The following is an 18044-nucleotide window of genomic DNA, read 5'->3' as shown; positions in this document are numbered from 1 at the left end:
TACCGTTTACGCCGTGGCTTGATTGATTGCCCACCAACTTGTTCACATTTGCATTGTGGTTTGATTGCCGTCTGGGCGTGCCATGAATGTCTAACCAGACCCTACGGGGTGGCCTGGTGGGGGCAACACATTAACTGAATATGGAAACAGCCCTGTGCGAGGCACATGGAGTACACCATGTCTATCGGGACATTCACTTCTCCATCGCCATTGGACTCTTTACTAAGTTACTTGGTAAAGCCTTGACCATGGAATGACGGGAGGTAAAGTATCTCTCTTTGAACAAATAGTTCTTGACCGCCATTTCCAGTGGCTCACGTATCATAACAATCCCTACCCGTGCAAACATACAGCCAAGGTTAATGGAAACGAAGCCATGCGGCATACTGTGACTGCCTGAGTTATCCTTTCCTTTCTTTTCTCTGTTTGACATTCTGTCTGTTGACTCCTGAGGCATCCCGCCCTCACAGTCGGTCAATATTGAGACCTTGACATATTGCTCGCCTCCCCAACCACAGCTTCACGAATCCCCTGACGGACTCAATCACTCATCATTCACAATACTCCAACTATTCAAAATGGCTGTCGACTTGACTGTCGGTATAGACGTCGGAATGAGCGGTAGGATGCCCTTCCTTTGATCCTCGATTCTTCTGAGACCGACACATCTGACCCATCGACACAGGCACCGGTGTGGCGTATCGCCAATCCAAGACCGGCGGTGTCGAGTGCGACGTCGTATACCTGAAATGGGGAAGCGATGAACAGGTCAAGGTTCCAACCAAGTTGGCGTACGCAAGAACGGACGATTCGCAGCCGCCCCTTCACTGGGGGCTCAACATCCCAGATACCACCGAGAACCTATCCGTCAAAGGATGGTTTAAGACGCACTTTGGAGGAAACGGCTCAAATCAGGCAGAAGCCGAAAGGCATGCAGAAGCCGAAAGGCTGTATTCTGACTACTTGAAGTGTCTACACGACGAGCTTTCACGGAGGTTTGTCCGTGATGGGATACTCGGTAAAGCATGGAAGCATGCGAACATCGCCTTTGTCTTCAGCACGCCAGCTTGTTGGGAACCCCCTGTAGTGGCTCAGTTCAAAGCCCTTGTATTGAAGGCCGGGTTCGAGAAGGCGCAGAGCAAGCGACTTGGTCGTGGCCTTCATACCGTCGCCATCACCATGACCGAACCGCAAGCAACAGCGGCTTTCGAGTTGCATACCCCACGGCCCGCCGCAAACCTCCGGGTAGGCGATCCCATCTCTTGCCATGTATTGGATTATTGCTGACCATGATTATGCAGAGAGACCACAATGTCATGATCATTGATGTTGGTGCTGGCACCGGGGTATTAATCCCCCTCTTTCGCTGCTGTTGGGTCTCGAGCTGACTTGGCACAGGACTTCTCTCTCCTCCAGGTTGCAATCAATGCGCAGGAGACTTTGCATTGGCGTGAGCACCAGCCGGCCATAGGTGAGTGGTTATTTTTTCCCCTTTCGTCATGACAGCAGCTAAGGTTGGACTCTTGAGGGGAAAACATCGGGTCGTGGCACATCGACAAAGGCTTCGAGGCGCGCATGACGGAGATTTTGAAGCCCTACCAACACCTTCTGAGTCATAGCGCTTCTCATGTGGCTGGGGAGATGCGCCGGGGCACAGAATTCCTCCGTGTAAAGCACGAGTTCGAAGGTGCGAATGTGCAGAGTGAGACGATTCCCGTACCCCATCTCGGAGATGGCCAGCGTGTCCACGACGATACTATTCAGGATGGTCACTTTACAAACCCTGAGTAAGTTGGTAGGTACAAGACGGGAGTTCGTCGCACTGACGTAGTCCAGGACGGAGCTGAAGCCGCTTTTTGACAAACAGATCGAAGGGATCACCAGCTGCATCTTTGAGCGGGCAAGTCAGCGCAATGAACCACTGGAAAGTCTACAATCCTGCTCCCTCTTCCCGTCAGCGGGCTAACAATCTACGCAGGATTATCTTCTGCTCTCTGGGGGTCTTGGGAGCTCGCCCTACGTCAAGCGACAGCTGGAGAGGTTTTGCAACGATTGCTCGATACTCAAATCTACCAAGCTGGTGGTGTCTAGGCAGCCCCAGCTTGCCGTCTGCATGGGTCTAGTGTATGCCGCCACTTCCAACGAGGCTGTCTTTCCCACGATTGCTTGCCGCACGTCATTCGGTCTCGTCAGTCGCATCCCGAGCGCTGCCCCCGCTAAAAGAACGTGGATATCCATCTTGACACGAGGCAAGGGATTTGAAGGTCGTTTCGACGATTGCGTCGACTGGATCATTCCCAAGGTCAGTTTCCTTGGTCGACTTAGCCAGACTCCTTCCTGCCAGCTGACATGAGATTAGGGCAAACAGATCCAGAACGGAGGAGAGCTCGAATTTGAGCGGAAGCTGTTTTTTGAGCCAGGTGAACGTCGGGTTTGCAATATTGAGATTGTCTACAGCTTGGCGGATGGCCCAAAGCCCCCCAAAGGTATGTCCACCGCCCAACCACATCTTGAGCATCCACATTGACAGGCTCCGAGATTTTATTAAGACCCATCAATTCATGCGCGCCAACTTCTCCGAGGCCGATGCTAAGAAGAAGCGCAAGGTCCTCTGGAGCAAGGAGCACTTCTTCCAAGTCGATTTTAAGATTAAGGCGACAATCGGACAGGCCGAGGCAAATTTCCTTTGCGGTAAGAAGAAACCCTCAGCATCATGTAAAATTGTGACACTGACTTGGAGCAGTGGACGCCAGCGGAAGAAAGATCAGTGAGCCGGTCACGATTTCCACACCTCGCGAACCACCGATCATGGGCTTGGATGGTGTTGAAGAGGAGTAGACCGAGGATTGGCTCTGTTTTCTTCGTGTGTGGTGTCTTCGCTTCTTGTTCCGGTGGTTGTGTTGCAGACTGGGTAGCTCGACGATTCTCAACAGCAGATTGAATAGAAATAAAGCTACGAGGTGAATAGATTCGCTTGCCAGTAAAGACTTATCGCAGAGCAACTCCCATATCCCCACCTGCGTTACATACATACTGCGTAGTTTACCAAGATCCAAACTCCTCCCATTCGTCAAGCCTTCCGGTTCCCTTGGGGGGTTGTGTCCTCGGTAATCAGACTCCAGGATCGCATTCCAATCACCACCGTCCTGTTCCCGATTGGCCGACTTGGAAACACATTGGAGCCGGGAATACCCTCCCCTTTATTCCCGCCAACAACGACAGTTCGATTTACTTGACCATACCCCCACCTAAACGAGAACGAGGGACCGTCGGGGGTTATTCACGACGCGAGAAGGCGAAGGACCACGTGAAACATTACGGGGGGGGATCTTTCCAGCTGAGCTTCTCCCAATATCTTTAACTAATCTCTTTTCTTGGCCTTGTCGGAGCTCCCGTCGACTCTGAAGCATCCTTGATTGCCGTCTCAACCTAACCTCTATGAACTTGCAACGAGTTGGCTTGTCGGCCATTCGTGGTATTACTCTCAAGGGCGCATTCTCTTGACTCAATTGCTGACAAGCTCCGAGCAGGCACGGCGAGACCAAATGTCTTTTTCAGCCAGGACGTTCCCAAACTGGCTGTCGCCCGCCTCTTGTCACAACACTCACGGTACACCAAACATCCCCCATACTAGAGACGATTACCTTCCAACGGATTGAGTCCAAGCCTGATCTAACATACCACCTAGAAGCCCACCGACCATCGTACGCATGAGCGCCAAAGACGGCCACGACATACTCGTCAAACAGCGCCTCAACCGGCCCGTCACCCCCCACCTCAGCATCTACAAGATCGGCCAGGTCTGGTTCAGCGCCTCAGCCTGGACCCGAATCACCGGCATCGCTCTCGGAGGCACAGCGTACCTCACCCTCTGCGCCTACGCCGTCGCCCCGCTCCTTGGCTTGCCGTTCGACTCGGCTGCGGTAGCGTCGGCTTTTGGCTCTTTGCCGTTTGTCGTCAAGGCGGCTGTCAAGTTTGGCCTGTTGGGTTTCCCGTTTTCGTATCACTTCGTCAATGGGGTTAGGCACTTGGTCTTTGACTTGGGATTTGGCTACAAGAAGGCGCAGTTCAGAAAGTCGGAGGCGGCTACTTGGACGCTTAGTATAATTGGTGGACTTGTTCTGGCCTTTTTTCTCTAATGGTCTGATTGTATGAAGGGAAATCGTCTAGAAATGCTTCAGTCAGGTTGTTAGAGGTTATTGAGAGTGACGAGGTCCTTAGTAGGCACTACTTCGTCTGGTCACGATAGGAGTAAGTGTTATGAACAGCCACCGTGTTTTTGGTCAAAGAGATTTCATCAATCTATAATATTTTAGAGTTTTATGTCAAGATTTTCGAGAATTTTCTATATGATACGAAACAAATCTTACAGCGATGCTTCGGTACAATTCCGCGCCGCTAATGTTTATGTGCCAGCACACTCTCGCTACAACTCTGCAACTTGATCCAACTCGGCAAAGACCGGGGGACCGGAAAATGATCCATCCCTCAATCAATGCTCCCGCTTAGCCGCAAGCCTCGGGAGTCAACTCACACGCGGGCCGGAGGTGTACTTCCAGGAGCGGCTCCGGGGGTCATGCCATCCGGGGGACTACCTCCAGCGCCACCAGCACCCGAGTTCTCATTGGCGACGCCTCCGGACTCGTACAGGTAGGCTGCCGGGGTGATGGACTGAGACTGGGTGGCGTTGATGCCAAAGGCGAGCCATGCGAAGAGACCGTCGGCGATGTCATCTCCAAGCATGGTGTATTCCATAAAAGGGTCGACTCCATCCGTGGCTGTCTCCTCGCTCAGGATGCTGTCGTCGGCGTTCTCGGTGAGCTCCTGCGTGTTGGAGCTGTACGGCTCGAGAGTTTCAACCTGCGAGATGAGGTCCTGGTCGAAGAAGGCCTGGCCAACGTGGCTGGCGTAATTTTCACTTCCCAGAGTCATGTTGGCCAGCAGAGTGGCATTTGTGTGAACCATGATGTGAATATGCGTGGCTCGGCTGGTGTAGTGGCCGGGAAAGATGGACTCGAACTGCGCGACGCCATCACAGTCGGTGCGCTGAATTCCGCGAAGCCAGGTGTTGTTGATGTTTGTGTCGTCGGAGCTGTCACCGTTGCCGCTCGCGACGATGCCCGAATAGACACCAGTGGAGTTGCAGTGCCACATCTCGAGGTAGACGTTGGGGACGGGGTCGCAGGTCTCAACGTCAATGACCTGGTAGTCGAGCACAATACCGAGGCCTTCTTGGTCTTCGACAATGTTCTCACGGACGTATTCTCCTGCCACATCTTACGGTGTTAGAGTTCATACATAACAAAATAAGGCTGCGCTCTTACAATAAGGACCTTGGGTAACCTCGGGGGTCAACACGCAAGAGTTGATTCCAGCAAAGAGCGTATTCGCGTCTGTGTTTAGAGTATATCCCTGATCCGTCTGGTTATGAGAAGCGCTCAGGACAGATTCGAGATCGCGCTTCTTGAGGCCACGCTTCTGCCGGGCCTTGGAGATTTGCGCTGAGCGGCGAGCAATATTCCTTGCCTCGATGCCTCGGGCCTTGAGCTTCTCAGCACAATGGGCGAGTGAGGATCGCTTCACCGAGTTGAGGAAATCGCGTCTCTCGGCCGCCTCCTGGGCGACGTTGTGTCCCGGGTGGGCTGTGACAGCTCCTGACAGCAGGAGGAAGCTGGTAAAGAGGTTCGTAGTGAGACGCATTTTGATGCGGATGTAGTTGAGACTTGGTGGAAGGTATGATGAATCTGGTATGATGAGAGGAGTAGTTGTTTGAAGAATGAAGCGTTCAAGACTGTTGATGCTTTACAATCGCTTCACAGCATAGGTCTTACTTATAGTTTCTCCATCTTGTTTCCAGGTTACATTTAATCTATTCGAACACAGCCCACATCACGGCGCCGGCTAGTCATTGCGCTCCCTAGAGACAAACAACGAAACACGCTGACGCGTTGCAGTGCCCAAAGACTCGTGTATGGACATTCCCCGGAGATGCCCAGGGGAGATCAAAATCTCTGCCCTGCGGCAATGACGACGAATTAAGCAGTGCAGCCGAGGCACGTCACCCCTGACGCAAGGGGCAGTCGTCAAAGAAGCGCCACCTATCACAACTACCGTGAAACAAACCCAGATCCCGGCGAGGCAAATCTGGATATTGATTCTGCCGAATAAGACGGACTCCATTGGTCAATTGGCGCGACAAGACACGCAAGCCTCTCGGGGCCATGTGGGGATGACTCGGCCGGATGGCGCCTCCCACATCCCGGGGCATGAATTAGGTTCAAGGCACTAACAGCGTCACAGCCGCCACTGTCTCGCCCTATTTATGGCTCATGGTTGGAATTGCAAGGACTGCGCCAGGCTGCTCGTGTGGCGATGCCGAGGCCTCTTATACTGACGTTGCATTCAAAGAACGTGTGAAAAGGGAAAAGTTCTTGGCTTAATCAAGAGGCGCAAATTACCCTACAGTCGTCGGCCTCCACTATGCACGTCTTTCATATCACCGCCGTCGTGGCACTGGTCTCCCGCATCGCAGAGATAGCTAAAGCTTAGATATGTAGCAGAACGATTGAGAGGGAACGCATTGAGGAGCAGGAGTCGACTGTTATGATAACGCACCAGATGAGAAACAAAGTAACAATGGCAACTCGGAAATGTGTTAAAACCCTTCTGGGGCTGGGTTTGGGCATCAAGCTTCGGGGGAGACAATCTACAGCACCGATCCAACAAGAGGTATTCGTGATTAAACCACGACAGCAGGAAGCAGAACCCCCGACAGACCGAAACAACGTCCCTTCACCCTTCCATCCTTCACTCAGTCCTCTTCAAGTTCATCCAAGCCCATGAAGTGATGAGGGAGGTGATAGAAATGAGATGCTCGACCACCAACCACTCGTTTGACGGACGACCACTTTGGGCAGAGCTGCAAGGCTGCCGTGGAGTGTAGTTCCACTAAGCTCATGACGGCTGTGTGGGTGCCGTGACCAGCCTCGTCCGCTTTATCGAAGCCCGAGATGGAAATAAAGACGGCTGAACTGATTGACAACCGCAGGATCCCATGTGGTTGGAGCACTGAAAACGAACTGGATGGTGGCGTGGGCCACGACTTGTTGCGTAAGACCTCACTACCTAGTGAGACGTCTAGACAGCTCTATGTGCAAAAACTTCAGATAATCAACAAACAACTTTCAGACTATCTCTTAGTCGGCCCCCGCTCGTCCAAGGTTAGTCTTGAACCATTCCTTGACTATTAGGTTGGCGGTAGTGCTGTGGATGTCGAGCCCCCAATACAGAGGCTCCCTCAAGTGTCAGCATAAGAGATCTTGGACGGCACCTTCTCGATGCTGCTGTTTCCCCCCCAAAGCAGAGGGTTTATTTTGTCATTGCCGGGCTGATGGTATGTCACCCCCGTGGCTGTGTTGATGCTTTTAACAAGTGTCCGAACGAGTGGGGGAAGAGAAGAGAGGCAGGGTTCCTACCGCTCATGCCAAAATCGATTCCGACGATCAAATAAACCTCCATCTTGAAGAGTTGGAAGGGTTGCTCTTGGGAAACAAAGAGTGGTGAGGGCGCTGCTCGAAGAGGGCGGGAAAATTGGTGGTGACACTGTGGATGGGAGAGGAGCCAGGCAGGCCTTATAAGCCACGACATTGACCGAGTGTTGATGTCTGCACAAGCAAAGAAGCAGGTAGCTACAACATACGGTGGCAGAGATAGACCGAAAACCTCCGCGATTTCCTGCTCATGCCGTGCTGTACTGTACGTCGATGGCAGCGTCCGCACGTCACACTTGTAGGGCTTCCCAAGCTGGTTAGTCCAGTTGGGGAACTTGCCGTACACCCTCTAGGGTCTCGCTAGTCATCACACCTCCTCTCTCAGGCCACTATACAAACAACAATACAACTATCAATACGTTGGGTAAGCAATCAACCAAGCCACGGCACAAGTGCCCTCTGGTCATGCAGCCAACGCCTCATGCAAGGGGGTAAGTAACTGCGCCTGTTTCCTGGTGTTGTCTCGACCGGTGGTCAAGTACTTGAGTAGGCTAGAGTCGCCAGTAGACTAGAATGTTTGACTGACCATCATCAGCCTTTGTGTGCCCGGCCCTTGATGGGTTAACTGAGCCCGAAGATCGTGTCTTCTTCACCTACACTTCAGGGTTGTCTTGCCTCTTCGTTTCTTCCTTCTCCTCACCATGGGTCTCACTACCGCCCAGGCCATTGGCATCGGGGTAGCTGTTGGCTTTGTTGGAGCCCTGAGTCTGATGATGATACTCTTGTGCATATCCCGTTGCTCATCCGCCGAGACCGTCCCCTCTGGCCCTATCATCATACCTGCAGGGACTCCACCCCGGGTCAAGCAGCTTAAGCCTAACCCCCGGGTCTTGACTGCGCCTCGCGATCCGGCTTCTTTCAGAAACCCATCACCAACTCGCACAGAACGCTGTCCGACCGCGTGGAGGTTTTCAGAACCGTCCACCAAATCAGCCAGGGCGTCGATTTCGAGAAAAAGCTCCGAATTTTTGTCGAGAATTTTATTATAAACAATCACCACCGGGAACAGCCTCATGTCTCGCCATCCATCTTTGATGAAGATGAACTTGTCCGCCTCGCAGGAGAGCCCGCCAACGGCGGGACTTGGTCCGAGACCATCTCCAACGTCGCCACAAGGGGCGCTGCAGTCAAGTGCTTCCTTGCGCAACTCATCTTTAAGCGCATGCATCCCAGCTGCCCCGTTCAAGAGTCCCTACTCGCTCCAGAGATTTCAAGCTGTTATCAACTCGTGTGCAGAATCTATCAGAACCCGGGCAGTAGGTTAATCCAATAGCCTTTAGTCCCAGAATAAAATCCAGTATTAACCGGGCCATAGGGGAAAACATTATTGGTGTTTGGCGCGAGTGTGTGTATCTTTTGCAAGCATGTCCTTGGCATCTCGACCATGTCCCGTCCTGGCGTTTTTTTGGAAATGACCCTCGGAGAGAGAGAACCTGGGCTATGGTCCCCGATATTGTTAATTCCCTACGCCTTGAATCTCTCCGAAATGATTTTCATCCTAAGGAGGGTGAACTGGAGGCATGTATAGGCCAAACGCTCGAGAAGGCTGCTAATTCCGCCATGATCCTTCTCGGCCAGCCCTCTGAATGGGAGGCTGTGTGGACCTCACCTGAACCAGGATTCATTGTCTTCCCAGAGGTGAGGTTTACTTGGAACGGCAAGACCAAGTACTCAAAGCCGGCCGAGGTGGACGTCACCGTTCCCAAGCCAGTGCCTTCCGACAACCATGATCAGCCTCATGCCGCAACTGGCGAACAGCACAGTTCTGACGTTGGCTGCCAGTCAGATGCTGACGCTGATGAGCAGCAAAAGCATGTTGGCGCTCAAGCGCTGTCCCTTGACACCTTTCAACAAACTGGAGCTGGGAACGCCGACTAGTGACGGATGGAATCAGCAACCCCCCTTACTCTTCTGTTCTCAATGTAGTACTAGTTCGTGTTTGCGCTCGAGGTATTTTATCCGAAATTGAAAAGCATCATGTTGAATAAGCTTTGTCTACTCCAGTTTCCATTGCAATCACCTCCCATTCCGTGTCCCTTGCTCCAGTCCACCCTGACCCCCCCATCCCCATCCCTATCCACCAAGTTCAACATTTTAGGTGTCGTGAAATGTGACAGCAGCTGCCCAGGCTGGACCCCCACTCATGTGGTGCCGGCCCGTGGTGCGTGATGCCCTCAAGGGTTGGTCTTGCGGGCCAGTTCGGATATCGCGCTTCTCATCCAGTCAATTCGACGCGCAAGGCTTGACTGGGTGGATTGGAGGCTAGAGACGACGTCGCATCCGCTGCTCAAACCTGATTCAAGGCTAAAGATCCGTCACCTTGTGCTTGAAAGAACCATTTGTACTTATTACCTGGTCTTGGAACAGACTCTGCCGTGACAAAAGGCAGCGTCCATCTCCACTCACTCATATTATACTGTAAATATGTATGCGTTTTCATTCTCAAAGGTTGCGCTCGCATTCTACCTGATTGCGATAGTTTTGAACCACGACTGTCACCATTTTAGCTGCGAACAAGAATGAGGAAGGGGTATACTACCAACGAAGTACTGCCTCTGGTCCTTGGGGGCCTGTATTTCTGGCAACTTCGGCGGCAGTCTAAGTCTTCATCTATTTTAATTATTCAGCCACAAGTCCCAAGTCTAGATTAAAACAAAGTGAGACATATACAGGCCAGGCTAAATTCTACATGTTGAGTACTGCTTTCGCCCTCTTGAGGCACGACAAGCTGTCTCGCCTGCAGTTATGAATTGAAGCAAGATTCATTCAGCAATCAAACTTGAAACACTCAGCAAAGGGAGCTATACCATAAACCGCCTGGGCTCGCGCTATCTTACTGCTTATCCATCATGATGCGTTTTGGCAAGCAGGGGTCTATCCATGTTTCCAGGGCTGAACCGGGTCATCAATCTCACCACGGTCTCTCAGGCATGCTTTAAATACCCTCATTCTCCGCCCTGGTCCACGGACCACACCAACACACAAAACAGCGCTGAATGATGCATGGCCTGTTGTATTTCATCGCCCTCGGCGGCGTCGCCATCGCAAAGGACCAGGTTTCCTTCCCGGCGACTGGCGAGTTCGACGTCGTCTTCCCCCGCAACGACACATACGCCGTCGAAGCTCCTTTCCCCGTCATCTTTGGGTTTCAGAATGCCCCAGTTATGCTCTCTTTTCCGACCCAGATCAATTGGGAGGTCACCTGCGGCTTTGGCACGTTGTTTGGCATCAACCGGTTCCAGGGCGAACGGAGCATTGCTCCCCCTTCCAACCCGTACTTTTACATCAACTCGAGCCGTGCACTCATCAAGGCTGAGGAGGGAGATCAGTTCAAGTATTTCAGAAGCGACCACGATACTTGTGTGCTTACGTGGGAGCTGTTTTACTACACCATCTGCGAACGGGAGCCGGATGGTTCTCTCAAGATCATGGGAGGGTATTTCCCGAAACGCACCGGAAATGTCACCTTCACCCTGCGTCCGGGAGCAAAGTCGCCACGAGAGGCCATCGCCAACTACGATGGGTGCGCTGTGGCTGGTACAGCCGTCAAGGTTCAGTCCAACGAGACTGGATGCGCCCACATCGCCGAAGATGCAGCACCTAAGCCGAAACCCTGCGAGTTGGATGTCAAAGGTGTTGCGAGCAGCCTTGCTGCGGCCGTGGTGAAGCCAACCACTAGTTTGACGGCACTCCCAAGTACGACGACAGAGGCTGGATCTTCGAGGACGGGCCTTGGCAGTGCATCGGAACCGACTACCACCGGAGGGACTTCAGGAGGATCAGGAAGTGGAGATGAGGGTTCGAACAACAGCGGCGATGACGATGATAACTGGGCTACGCAGAGATTTACGATTAGCGGTGGAAAGTTGACGCTGACGTTGATTATTGTTGCGGTGGCTGTTATTCCGATCATGTTGTGATGATGAGATGCCACGATTTGAATGAGAAAATATAGCTGAATATGAATATCAAAAACGCACCAAATGTCGACTACTAGAATTATTCTCAAAAGTGTCATGCAACAGGTGCTAGGAGGCGGTTCCAACACCTACTATTCGTAAGTTGCAGCTAATATTGCCCGGAGGCTTGACCTAGAAGATGTTGTTCGGAAACTCTATTGAAAACTACAACTGCAATACCTTCAAGTTGCCACCAATCTATATCCAAGGCTACTTCCAGTCGTGAAACTCGGGAGCACCAAGTGTTGCAGTAGGTGTCTCCTGACACAGCAAATCATCAACTTTGTGACCAAGCCTCAACATCGAAACATATGTGAATCCTCCTTGCGGATCGCCATTCCCTTGATAGCAAGCACCGCAACTTCCCACGCCATCAGAATTCCAACTAGACCCATTGTAACCGTGTATAAAAACATGGCGTCAAGATCATAGTGAATCATTCCCCTGACAGTATCGCTGCTCTGCATCTCGAGTTAGTCAGAAACTCTCGCAATAAGGGGGATAGACTCACGCTAGCCATGAATACAACACCACCCGCAATCAGGCCAAACGATGTCAAAAGCTCAGTCGGTGGGCGCGAGGGTAGGATCGATGATGGGGGTCGGATATACATGATGATATAAGTCAAACACCTGGCAACTGAGGCGCCAAGGAGTAGCTGGCCCCATTGCTTGTGAACCATAGTTGACGTCATTGTAGTTTGGTGATGAGAACTCATCATGGTGCCTAGTAATGCGATGACCAACGCCGGGATGGGGTTGAGAGAGAATCCGTAACTTGGAGGAGTGCGAATCGGGGTTCTAACTTCGCCGAGAAACGCCTCGTGTGAATGTAGTGTCGTATTGAGTAGATCTCTGATCCTGGTGGATTCGACAAGCATACCGCACTAGTATAACATCAGCCATGGTCTAGCAGAGTATGATATTTAGCTTTATCACTCTTCATCACCGAGACTTACCAAGCCTCCACCGAGGAAGAGCACAGTGATTGCCAGATGTTCCAAGTCGCGAGCCCCCCATTTTCCATCTGAATTACCCAAGTGCTCAAGAAAAATGTTTGTCGATCCGTAGATGAAAATGAGAAAACTTTCGACGAATTCAGCCGACAGCTGGTGTTTTCGGCTCCTTGGTCGCATGTTCCAAGCCCAGCCCAGGTCAGCAAAGCTTCCCGCCCAGCGTCCAAGGTTGAACAAGCCAAGCCAGAAGAAGACACCACCTTTGATCCAGTGTGCCAGACCATTGAAGACGGCGTCACCTTCCTGCAAGTAACTAGATTAGTATGTAACTTGATCTTTTTATCTTGACAAAGCAGTTCTTACAAAGAATCTTCCGAATGTCGCAATCCCGGAAGTGAAGGCTATGAAACCAAAAGGTAGGATGATTCGATCGGTGACTTTGTAGCCGTAGCTCATCCAAGTTGACAGCGATCTGACTTGAGAAATGGCGCGGGTGGTGGAGTTGATCACAGTTGAAAAGAGTCCTTGACGGTGAGATGGCAGATCTCTGGAGTATTTGAGGGCGTCTTCGTCGTACTCCTCGGCATGGGTCGTTCCGGAACTACTGCCTATTGAGTCGCTAGAAGCTCTACAAGGCCCGCCATTGGATGAATTCTCATCCGATGCATCGTTGTAGTTATAATCGGTCGTGATTGTTGCAAGAGGCACAAAACTCTGCTCCTCTGCACTCGCATGAGTCCCTGAGATAGAAGTGGTGGACTTTCTGCGTGCCAGGAAGCCCACAATAACATGAGCAACCATGACTGCCGTGATTATCCAGCCAATCTTGTGATGGACATTATTAGGGTACAAATCGGGAGTGCGAGTATTGTAAAATAGTGCCAGAAGAAGGCCGAATCCGTTGAAAGCCATGAAGGCAAGTTGAGCTGCCAACGTATACCGTGAGGAAGCCAGAGAAAGAAACACAGCTGAACATTTGTGAATTTTCAGTCAGTGATATGTCTTGCGTAGAAAGAGTATACGTACCGACTGGTAGGATTACAATCCAAGCAATCGTCATGAGTGCAATGTGAGAATATATGAGACCAGAATTGTCCGAGAGAGTAAAGTACGTTGGAGGACCGTTGTCAAGTTCATCCTTGATTCCTTGAATGGTATCGCTCTCATCTTGTCCTCCATGGTCATGCCCATGCCCATGACCATCGGCAAGAGCCCGTGAGACGTGGGTCAAGAAAATCACCGGGCTCGAGCCCAGAGCCAAAAACCGAGACGTCATTTACACTTACAGAGTCGTTGACTGACTTGGAACGTCCGCGGCTAATTAATTGCAATAGAAGGAGAGTGTTTGAGTTCGCAGCCAGACTGGAAAGCAGAAATCTCGTCTAAAATTTAAGGGTCGATCATGTAGACTCGGTTGTGGAACTTGTGGTGGTGACGACTGAAGTTGGCGAGATGGTGAGTAGGATTTCTCACTCATTCTACTCTTTTCATCTCTACTTATACTATACCGTCTCTCTGAAAGTCTACGGGCAATGAGAACGCCGTTGAGCATCACAAAGTCCGTGGGGATCACCGTAAGATGGCACCAATTAGCTGACAAACTCGATCAAGTCCATGTTTTTGCGACGCCCACTCATGATTGGCCACAGCTGGAATGCAGCGTACGCAGCGTGGCACAGTCAGACGCAAGGTTAATTCAACAACCCTCTTCGTCGCAACAAAATTTTCTCTTTTTGTGATTGCATTCATTTCTAATCATCGTTAATACAAGGCTGCATCACCTGCAAACAGCGACGCGTCAAATCTTACGAGGCGAGACTACATGCCGCGCATGTCAGCGCCTCCGTCTTCATTGTAGAGGGTACAGGGGCCAGGTACGGTACTCTGAATGTATCATTGCTGCATCCTACTTCTTTTGACTACAAACACTATGATGATAACCAAAAATGCACATCTGTATATCCTCTAAAAAAACCTACTTGTAGCGTAAGCTACAGTTGCCAAGCTTTACGGCCCACTCATAAGAATCGCACCCTTCCTAATCTCCCTGGCTAAATACTCCGCCTTGACATCTGCAGACCCTCCCGGCGATCCTGATCCCTCCATGTAATTGCCCGGCTCTGTCGGGAGATGCAGAAGCGTGGCGACGCGTAGGAACTGGTCACGGATCCACTCCCGCTGTCCAGGTCTGAGAAGGCTCGCAATCACCTCGCCGTCGTCTTCCGAGAAGAGCGTCAAACAGCGGCTCAGCGGGTGCATGGCTCGCCACGGCCCTTGCGCGATGACATGACGTCTATGGTCGTCGTTCGATGTTACCCCATTGAGACTACCCTGGCTAGGGAGCAGAATTGTCGGGTCAGTAAAGTCCATAAGGGTAGACCGGGTAGTTCGGTTGCCAAGGTGGAAGGGTATGCTGTAGCACACGCTGTCCACCACTTCTTGGAGTCTCTGCTGGCAGTTGACAAAATCTGCTGGGTCATCGAGGAACTGCCCGTATGCAAAGCCAAAGCGGCCAAGACCCGAGAATGCACCAAGGCAGCCGAGTGTAATCTTGGCCAACACGAGGCGTTGGAAACGCCAAAGATTCCAAATACTGGCAATTTGGCACGAAGGATACACCTCGCAGATAGACTGGTATGTGGGTATAGACGAATCGATATCCCGACCGCTTATCAGCCTTGACGGCCTCCAGTGATCCGGCACGTTTGCAGCCCACGCCAGCAGTTCTGCGTCAACTCTTCTTGCTTCGGCCCTCCACTCTGTTAAAACGTGCTCCAACGACGTTGTGGAACCACCTTGGGTTACAAATTGCGTGTAACTGGCCTGTAGCTCGGCTACTGACGCGCCTATGGCATCGAGCGCTGAGCTGGGGTTATCTGGCACAGCCATGGCATCCTTGCTCCCAATCCAAGAGTATGCGATGCTCTTTAGTGGCTTCTTCTGACGCATGGCGGTTGAAACCTCGGTGTGTAACATGAATTTTCGTAGGTAGGCGCGCACCGTCCCGTCCATGGCGTCTGTGTCCACAAATGATAGCAAAGATGCTGCGCCGTTGTGGTGCATTCTCGAGGCCCTGCGAAGATCATATACCGCAGAAGCATTCTCATATGTCTGTAGCACCAGTATGGCTAGCATAGTTGCCGGCATGGCACGTTCGGTGGGATCCTGTATTGCGGTCCGAAGGCGTGTGATTGCCCGGGAATAAGACCCCTGTGGTAGTCGGAAACTGTTGGTGTCTCCCCGCCACATGGACAAGATCTCTGAGGCCAACGCCGAAACAGCGAGCGAGAGGGCTGATTCTTGCTGCTGCGAGAAGTAGGCCGGAATGAGCATTTCGAAGAAACCTCGAGTGGATCCCATATCCCGACCTATTCTAGCGTAATGACCGAGAAAGAAGGGCACAGCGGTGTCGGGCTCAGAGGGTCGCCGTGAAGTCAAGGCTCTTGCAACCTGCCGGTGCTGAACATCAGACTCGGAGGACTGGCTCGGGCTAGTTGCAACCTTTACGACATCCCGGTCATTGGAATCGACATCCTGGTTGGTATTGGTGCAAAACTTGTAGTTCTGGTCTCTGAATCTTAGTTTGGCATACTTGGGCTTTGGCTTAGGCCTGTTGTAGCCACCGCATCGAAGCTTGAGGCGCTGACAAGATCGGCACTCGGGCTTCGCCTCGTCGCATTTGACGCGGCGTTCCTTGCACGTCACGCAACCTCCAGAGCGTCCACGGTTGACCATTTTGACAGGGAAGCGATGATGCCGAAAAGAGAGACCTGGGCGTGATAGACAAGTGAAGTTGCAGTAATAAATAAGCTTGCTGTGGGGGGGCATCGTCATCGGGTATCGTAATGCGTGCACAGCCGGGTTACATCCGGTAGTAGGCTCGGTCGGCTGTGGGAACAACCAATGAGAAGATGCCGTCGCAAAAATGCACACTCGATGCGGTTTAGCATGAGAAGGGCCCAATTACGTAGGACGCCTTCGATCTGACCGGGGCGATTGTCACCGTACCGACGTGTAAGTGACTCTAAGAGAAAGAAACAAGTATAAGAAGAGATGAAAGGAAGACGAGAAATAAGGCAGATCACTCAGAAACAACAGACAACACATTCACAAGCAAGAAAGCCATCACAATTTCCCTCAAAGTCTTCTTTTCACTCCACCATGAAACTGCATTCTTCCGCCTACACTGGCCCATTCCTGGCCACTCTGCTGAATGCTCATGTAGCTTCAGCAGTGTACGACACCTCCAACAGCTCTATACTTCTGTTGAGCAATGACTCGACCTTCAACTTCGACTTGTTGACCCCTCTCGGCGAGGCCATCACCGGAGGAGCCGACGTCGGGCCTGTTCTTGGTGCAGCCAAAGATATCGAAGCTGGAAACATGACATCCTTTATCGACGTCTTCTATAAGCTCGCCAACGATACCAAGGCTCAGGCCGAAGACCCGGAGAACGCTTACGACCCTGTCAATGTCAGGGAGACGTGGTTCTCTACCGCGGGGTACTTCCGCAGGGCTGATGTCTATACCCACGGTAACTGGAGCAACCCGCTCATCAACACCATTTGGGACGAGCAGATCAAGGCGTTCGACAAAGGGATAGCTGCTCTGCCTATTCCTGGCAAGCGAATTCGCATTCCGGCTACCAAAGCTAACTTCACCGTCGATGCTATTTGGTACTCTGCTTCCGAGAGCGAGCATGACAAGCTGCCGACATTGATCATCGGAAACGGCTTCGACGCTGCGCAGGAGGACTCTTATCACAACTTTGTCGCACCCGCCCTCGCCCGAGGATGGAACTGTATCACTTATGAAGGCCCGGGACAGCCAACTGTGCGTCGTAACCAGAACATTGGTTTTATCCCCGAATGGGAAAAGGTCGCCACCCCTGTTGTGGATTATGTCCTCTCAGAGAAGAAGAACGTCGTGGACGAGAATCGTCTCGCCCTAATCGGAAACTCCTTCGGCGGCTACCTGGCAGCCCGTGCCGCAGCCTTTGAGCCTCGCCTTTCTGCGGTTGTCCTCATTGACGGCGTATGGGACAATTACGCTGCATACACAAAGGAGCTGTCATCTGAGATGCTCGAAATCTACGAGGCGGGCAACTACACGCAGTTCGACGACGTTGTCCTTTCAGCTCTGGAGGCCGGGAAACTTTCCACTGGTGCCACCTGGGGTCTTGAACATGGCATGTGGGCGCTCCACACGCACTCTCCTGCTGATTTCTTCACCCAGGTCAAGCAGTACAACGTCGAGTCTTTCATTGACAAGATCAAGATTCCCGTGTTTGTTGGAGATGCTGAGTTGGAGAGCCTCTATGTCGGTCAGCCGAAGCAGGTGGCGGATGCCCTGGGCGACTTGGCTACTCTGCATACTTTCAAGGGGGTTGCTGGCTTTCATTGCCAGACTGGTGCTGGACAGGAACTTTCGAGGACGATTCACGCGTGGTTGAACAAGGTTTTGGGCCGTGGTCAGTGAGATTAGTGCTCAGATGAAGGTGTTACACTTCTGGGAGCCAGACAGCATACTTAGCCATACTGTCACATGGCATCCCTCATGTGTCTCTGGCAAGGGTGGTTA

The 18044-nt window shown here is 51.9% G+C and overlaps 8 protein-coding genes across 8 annotated transcripts; 5 read left to right on the top strand and 3 right to left on the bottom strand.

The window, feature by feature from the left end:
• Nucleotides 1–578: 578 nt before the first annotated feature.
• Nucleotides 579–2838, top strand: NECHADRAFT_85915 (uncharacterized protein; the record flags this gene model as incomplete). Its single annotated transcript, XM_003047728.1, has 10 exons — nt 579–621; nt 686–1245; nt 1302–1346; nt 1399–1471; nt 1529–1787; nt 1868–1904; nt 1979–2302; nt 2458–2486; nt 2531–2691; nt 2744–2838. 10 exons carry the CDS (start codon nt 579–581, stop codon nt 2836–2838), a joined length of 1626 nt encoding a protein of 541 aa, XP_003047774.1.
• Nucleotides 2839–3438: 600 nt separating this feature from the next.
• NECHADRAFT_50762 (uncharacterized protein) lies at nt 3439–4139 on the top strand (the record flags this gene model as incomplete). Its single annotated transcript, XM_003047727.1, has 3 exons — nt 3439–3475; nt 3528–3609; nt 3692–4139. 3 exons carry the CDS (start codon nt 3439–3441, stop codon nt 4137–4139), a joined length of 567 nt encoding a protein of 188 aa, XP_003047773.1.
• A 391-nt stretch (nt 4140–4530) lies between these two features.
• On the bottom strand, nt 4531–5700 carry NECHADRAFT_50592 (uncharacterized protein; the record flags this gene model as incomplete). The annotated part of the gene is made up of 2 exons (XM_003047549.1): nt 4531–5276; nt 5325–5700. The coding sequence occupies 2 exons, from the start codon at nt 5698–5700 to the stop codon at nt 4531–4533; spliced, it is 1122 nt and encodes a 373-aa protein (XP_003047595.1).
• Nucleotides 5701–8191: 2491 nt separating this feature from the next.
• Nucleotides 8192–9428, top strand: NECHADRAFT_85913 (uncharacterized protein; the record flags this gene model as incomplete). Its single annotated transcript, XM_003047726.1, has 3 exons — nt 8192–8457; nt 8560–8778; nt 8849–9428. 3 exons carry the CDS (start codon nt 8192–8194, stop codon nt 9426–9428), a joined length of 1065 nt encoding a protein of 354 aa, XP_003047772.1.
• A 1121-nt stretch (nt 9429–10549) lies between these two features.
• On the top strand, nt 10550–11470 carry NECHADRAFT_50726 (uncharacterized protein; the record flags this gene model as incomplete). Its single annotated transcript, XM_003047725.1, has 1 exon — nt 10550–11470. The coding sequence occupies one exon, from the start codon at nt 10550–10552 to the stop codon at nt 11468–11470; it is 921 nt and encodes a 306-aa protein (XP_003047771.1).
• Nucleotides 11471–11829: 359 nt separating this feature from the next.
• On the bottom strand, nt 11830–13653 carry NECHADRAFT_2244 (uncharacterized protein; the record flags this gene model as incomplete). Its single annotated transcript, XM_003047548.1, has 5 exons — nt 11830–11970; nt 12021–12395; nt 12468–12767; nt 12828–13432; nt 13491–13653. Coding segments are annotated over 5 exons (1584 nt in total), but the record flags the coding sequence as incomplete, so codon positions are not given.
• Nucleotides 13654–14471: 818 nt separating this feature from the next.
• On the bottom strand, nt 14472–16199 carry NECHADRAFT_96887 (uncharacterized protein; the record flags this gene model as incomplete). The annotated part of the gene is made up of 1 exon (XM_003047547.1): nt 14472–16199. One exon carries the CDS (start codon nt 16197–16199, stop codon nt 14472–14474), a length of 1728 nt encoding a protein of 575 aa, XP_003047593.1.
• Nucleotides 16200–16625: 426 nt separating this feature from the next.
• On the top strand, nt 16626–17942 carry NECHADRAFT_96886 (uncharacterized protein; the record flags this gene model as incomplete). The annotated part of the gene is made up of 1 exon (XM_003047724.1): nt 16626–17942. The coding sequence occupies one exon, from the start codon at nt 16626–16628 to the stop codon at nt 17940–17942; it is 1317 nt and encodes a 438-aa protein (XP_003047770.1).
• Nucleotides 17943–18044: the final 102 nt, after the last annotated feature.

This window comes from Fusarium vanettenii, assembly GCF_000151355.1.
Source record: "Fusarium vanettenii 77-13-4 chromosome 10 genomic scaffold NECHAsca_14_chr10_3_0, whole genome shotgun sequence".
NCBI lineage: Eukaryota > Fungi > Ascomycota > Sordariomycetes > Hypocreales > Nectriaceae > Fusarium > Fusarium vanettenii.
The sequence above is the reverse complement of the archived record's forward strand: the minus strand, read 5'-3'. Positions and strand labels throughout refer to the sequence as shown.